At 39.9% G+C, this 6,000-nt stretch overlaps 1 protein-coding gene across 1 annotated transcript; it reads right to left on the reverse strand.

The window, feature by feature from the left end:
- Positions 1-2,781: 2,781 nt before the first annotated feature.
- LOC115794648 (methyltransferase-like protein 27) lies at positions 2,782-6,000 on the reverse strand. Its single transcript, XM_030750266.1, has 3 exons — positions 5,865-6,000; positions 4,950-5,042; positions 2,782-3,020 (listed from the first exon to the last, which is right to left on the reverse strand). Exons 1-3 carry the CDS (start codon positions 5,998-6,000, stop codon positions 2,782-2,784), a joined length of 468 nt encoding a protein of 155 aa, XP_030606126.1.

The following is a 6,000-nucleotide window of genomic DNA, read 5'->3' on the forward strand; positions in this document are numbered from 1 at the left end:
TTGGGCAGAGACAAAAGCAGGCTTAGACTGGGTTTTAATTGAACAAGAACTTACCTCCCCATTCACCCCTATTGAGGTATTAACCCAAAAATTACAACACAATAGGAACACGCTGGATAATAATATTTTGATGTTTTCAAAGAAGGTATGGCAAGAGGTACACAAAAAGTGTAATATTTCCACATATCGCCAAAGATATTCTTCCCTGTGGCACAATCTGAAAATCAGAATTGGCAAACAAGCAATTTATTGGCCACAATGGTAAAAAAAGATATAAGAATAATTGGTGATTTATATGAAGAGGACACATTTATGTCATATAAGGGTTTTATAGAAAAATGTAAGCTGGAGGGAAGCAGCTTAAATTAGAGATTGTATAAAAGACAGAATGAAGTTCCCTCAAGAGAAAAACCCGATAGTGTTTTTTGGGATCGCTATCTATTCTTAACAAGGCATCGAGATGGTACAATGCGTGCCCATGGGTCAAAAACAGTATGCATAAAAGTCTCAAAAAAATATGGGAAAGAGATCTTGATTGCACATTTGGTGAAAAAACCTGGGACTCAATCATTTCTGATAACGACTTATATACCAGGGAGGCCAAAGGCAAATTTATTCAATATAAAATTCTTAACAGATACTATTTTACTCCGTCTAGACTTCACAAAATGGGCATAGGTAAAGACGACCTTTGTTGGAAATGTAGAGAAGCAAAGGGTACTCTCTTGCATGCTCTGTGGGAATGTCCGCGAGTCTTCCCAATATGGAACAGTGTATTATCATTCATGGGGGGGCTGGCTAAAGTTTAAATTACCTGAATCACCAAGACTGTGCTTACTGGGGGACAGAAGCGAGGTGCCACAGTTGGACAAAGCAGCTTTCAGAGTATTAAATACTGGACTTGTGACCTGTGCTCGTCTTATTTTAATGCTCTGGAAGGAACCTCAGACTCCAACACTCAAAATGTGGAGAGAAAGACTGATTGAAAATGCAGCACGTGAGAAGATGCTTGGAAGACTAAACTGTAAAAATGAGGCCGTAACGGAACAATGGGACCGTCTTCATTCTTATATGTCTGCAACATTGTAGCTGTGTGGACTACCTTACAGTCTGAAGCGTCTTGTGGTGCGATTATTAGCTTATAATTTATAAATGTGTTCTTGTCCCTCCCTTTTTTTTTTGTTTTGTTTTGTGTTCTGTTTGTTGTTTTGGTTTCTTTTAATGTTTCAAAATTTAATAAAAACTTTAATTATAAAAAACAAACAGTGACAGAGTGCAGATAAAGCCTCAGACAGTAACCGCTCAGTCGTTTCCAGATGGCTAAAAGACTGAAACTTGCCTCAGGAAAGATTTTGTGCAGGCTAATTTTTGTTACAGTGATGTTACACTTTTTTTCTTATTCCTTGGGTAATCAGGCCAAACTTGCAAAACTCCATGCACTTACCACAAAGCCTTACACAAAACCCGCAATGTGAGCAACATTACACATCTCTCGTAAATAACTGTTGCTCTGTGCTGACAGTGTCACCGCTGAGCACTCTGCTCAGTTTGTTTTGTGACACAGATTTTTGCCAAGCTGTAAAAATAACTGCTTTAAACTCAAATATGACACTCCAGGCGACAAAGCACTGCGAGAGAGGTGAATTAAGTCTTACAGGCCGGCGCACAAAGAAGGTGAACCATGTGTAATGTCATGTTTTTCTGCAACATGCTCAGTGTGTAAAGGCCTTTACATGACAAGTTTGCATGTCAAAAATGTGTAATTTTGTGGGGTTTTTTTGCAATGTGCTTGTTGTGTAAAGAAATGCAGAAGACAATACCAGAGGCCAACTCAAAGGCAATTGCACAAGTCACCACTGACTGCAGAATATACCAGGATGTTGCACTGTCTGCACCAGCTCTCATCACTGAGACCTGGATGTAAATTCAGGAGTGAAGTGACCATCAGCCTCCTGTACATGGATGACATCAAGCTTTGCACCAGGATCTGTAGAGAGGACATTGAGATGTCACGCAAGAGAGAGAAGGTGATCGGGACAGAAAGGGTGGAGTAGCCAGAAGAGAGATTAGCAGATATACATGACAGCTACAAGTACAATGGTAACCCACAGGTCACGGAGAACCATGATAAAGATGTATGAAGGTCAGCCACAGCCAAATACCTCCAGAAGGTAAGACAGGTGCTGAGAAGCCAGGTGAACTGTAGGAATAAGATCCAAGCCCTCAAATGTATGCTGAACCAGTGATTGTAATAATAAGCTGGCCACAGGAACAGATAGATACCACTGTCGAGACAAACACCCCTCACGATGGGAAGAGGGACGGTGAGGATTAGTGAGTGTCAGACCTGCAATCCAGGATGAAACATGGAGTATCAGATGTAGATGACACCAGGAAGACACCACCACCACCACCACCACCATTAGGGGCTATAACCCTGAAGCTGTAAGAGTGGCTCCAGCAGATTCCAGGCACATCAGAGGTCTCGATCCTGCTCGAACCTCCCAGGACTCCAGCAGAGGACCCGAGTTTGAAGGATAAAGACCGACCTCGAGGCCTCTATGGTGAGACATGATTGTAGAAGGACTTTGTTTGAACTTCTGTTTCAATTCAATTCGATTTATATATTTCACCAATAAACAGCAATAACCATTCAAGGCACTTTGTATTTTAATGACAACATTACAGAGACAAAGCCAGTGGTGTAATATGTGCGAGCACAAGCTACGCAAATACATAACCTGAACACAGACCTGTTTGCAACATTTTCCAATCCTAAATTTAAAGCTTATTAAGTGACTTCCTGTACAGATACATGGTTCCATGGAGGTATTCCTCATCTTCCTCTTTCTTGCTTTTATCATTATAAACATCCAGCATGTATCTGTTTAGCTCTTTAGTATCCACAAGAGTCCACAGTCCCTCCTGCACCATCAGCTGCAGCTCTTGCTCCATAGACTCTTTATATTTGTCTCCAGACTCGGACTTTAGGTCCACTCTTGACATGCAGACATATCCCCCTGAAGGAAAAAAAAGAATATACATATTTTCTGCCCTTTAAAAAAATATGGAGAAGCAGATTTTCTGCTAGTATATTTTATTGAAAAATGTGTTACATTTAACATAACTGAGCCATCTCTTCCACAGGCTTTTTATTGATTGATTGATTGATTGATTTAAAACAAACAAACAGTAACTAAGATTCACAATAAAAGACACTCCAAACTTGAGGACTCAAATTTTCAAAACGTAATCATTTATTTTGGACATTTTACAAACACAATGATGCAACTTGAGGCATCAAACATCTATCCTTAAAGGCAGCAATTTGTTTCAACAGACTATTTCATTGATAAATGATAAAAGAAAATAAATAAAGAACTAAGTCATTATTGATCTAAAAACATCCATTATCAAACTTTACATAGTTGTCATGTGCGTCCAGGACACGCTGGAGAGATTATTTCTCTCAACTGTTTTGGGAACAGCTCAGTGTCCCCCTGGAGGGGCTGGCTGTGTAGAAAGCCATGTAGAACCACAGCAATAACCTGAAGTAATGGTTTTCAGTATGAATTTATCAGTTTCCCACATCACTGTGGAGGAATTTTGGGGTCTGTCTGTCCAAAGAACACTGTTACTGAAGTCTAGCAGTTTGTTCGGATACAACTTTGCAAGTCTAAGCTTGTGTTGCCATGTTCTTTTTAGAGGGAAGACACCTTCTACTGCCACACTTGGTCAGTCTTTCTCTAATTTTACCATCATGAAGTTTAATAGTGAGCATGCTAACTGTGACCTGTGGAGTCTGAGATGTAGCTCTTATTTTTCAGCTTCTCTGAGAGTTGCAGAGTCTGATCTTGGGGTGAAACTGCTGGGACGCCCAATACCGGCAATTGCTCTGAATGTTTTCCACTTGTAGATAATCTTTCTTTATGTAGCACGATTGACTTCAAATAGTTTAGAACTGGCTTTATAACCTGTTCCCGGACTGATGGTCAGCAACAATTACTTCTCAAAGATCACAGCTGATGTCTTTCATCTTTGGTGCTACGTTAACCAGTGTCGGGTGTAAAGGGACCTGTTACTGTAATCACGTTACATTTTTTGGTAAAATACCATTATGTAAAGCATTACTGTACTAAATACTGTAATCACATTACAGTTCAAATTACTTTGTTCTTGTGTTTCAATAATCTGCCTTTTTCTTCCTGCACAAAAAGCATCTACAGCTTCTGAGGAGATTATTGTTACTGCATGAAATGGACAAGAGTGCAAGACAAAACAGCTACATTATACCGCTTAAGCAACATTGGGTCTTTGCAGGCATCTTTGCACCCAGCATGCTAACACAAAGCTAGTGAAGACCTCAGAGTGATGTTAGAGCTGAGTGTACACAGACCTCAGTGCAGCAGTGATGAGCAGTCGGGCTTGTGTCTCCGGTATGACTGCAGTGGTGATCTCTTTGAGGTCTGGTTTTCAACTTTGTGTTGTTGGCTTTGTGTTCAAATTTAAAACTCAAAGGACTTTAAAACTCAAGGGACTGTAGCCTAAGCTTTATAAACTCATAGTAATGTGACAGTCTGTTTCAGTTATGTGGAAGTAGTAGTAGTGTAACAGGTAACTTAATTACTTTCTTTTTACCATGACTGCATGTGTGTAGCAAAATGTTGGTAAAAACTTGAAGTTTGGGCCAGAATGAATCTGGCAGGTTACTGGAATAAAAGCAATCACCTACACCACCCTCATAAACATCCTTTCATACAGTCTGGCAGACATTTGAGCATAAACTTACTGTAGACTTGCTGCATTGATTAGGTTATTGAAAATTAAAGAGCAGCCTGACTTCATGACATCTGACAGACTGTTTCAGATTATTTGGAAAAAATGAAAGACAGCATTCAGATCACTGTCAGTTTATGCTTACTTGAAATCATAACCTGTGGTTTATTTACCTGGTTTAGCAGCATTGCAGAGCTCCCTGATGACGCTGACAGGCACACAACCATGACGTAAACCACCGATGATCATCACCACATAGAACTCACCTGAAACCAGGAGAAGACGAGAAGGGAGGGGGGAAGGTAACTGTTTTGTATGAAAAGATGGATCACAAGATTGTCGTGGTACAGGGTTTGGTTTATTCAACGGCATTGGAATCACCAGCTGTCTCTTACAGGTTTTGGAAGACTGTTTTTTTATTTTTTGATGAGCAGTGAGAGTTAAATACACTATGTTTGTAATGAAGTAATATTTAATTTAATATATTAGTGTACAGTTCTGTACCACTTTCTTCCAGCTCAGTCTATTTATTATTAACACAGAAATTAACACAGGCAATTTGGCCTATTATGCACTATGTTCACTGTAAATATTAATTATTATTAATAAGGATAATAAGGCAGTAAAATACACAGTGAAGCACAGCTGATATCATCAAGTCTCACTGTGAGCTGCATGAGCTCTGTGAGCTCAGAGGTCTGGACCCCTGAGTGTGCACACCTAATAGGAACTAGTATTTATGCAAATATAAACTATGAAATTGGTGCTGAGAAATGCTCACTGAAGAACCAGGAACTCCAGACCAAAAAAATTGTTCTGACTAGATCAGCATCAGCTCTGCCCCTGACTTTGCCCATTTCACTTAAATCAAATGGGCATTGTAATTTCTTAATGACACATTTAATTATTTGATGATGCATTTATTTCATTTTGGCACTTTTAGCCCTTCATATGCACAGTACAAAAACTCAAACATTGATAATGCTGTTTACTATCAGCTGGAGGTACTGCCTCCTAGCTTGTGGTTCTAATGTCTCTGTCAAGTTATTTGCTGTGCTTTGTTAACTCAGAGTGTGAGTGTGGTGTACCAGTCTCTGCAGGCAGTGGGTCTGTTCCCAGTAAGGCCAGTCTGAGGTCCTGATAAAAGCTAGTCTTAGCAGCTTTTTCCAGCATGCCCTTACTTCCATCCACTCCCACAAAGTGCCTGAAGCCCCGCTCAAACAT

Source organism: Archocentrus centrarchus, chromosome 16 (assembly GCF_007364275.1).
Source record: "Archocentrus centrarchus isolate MPI-CPG fArcCen1 chromosome 16, fArcCen1, whole genome shotgun sequence".
Classification (NCBI taxonomy): Eukaryota; Metazoa; Chordata; class Actinopteri; order Cichliformes; family Cichlidae; genus Archocentrus; species Archocentrus centrarchus.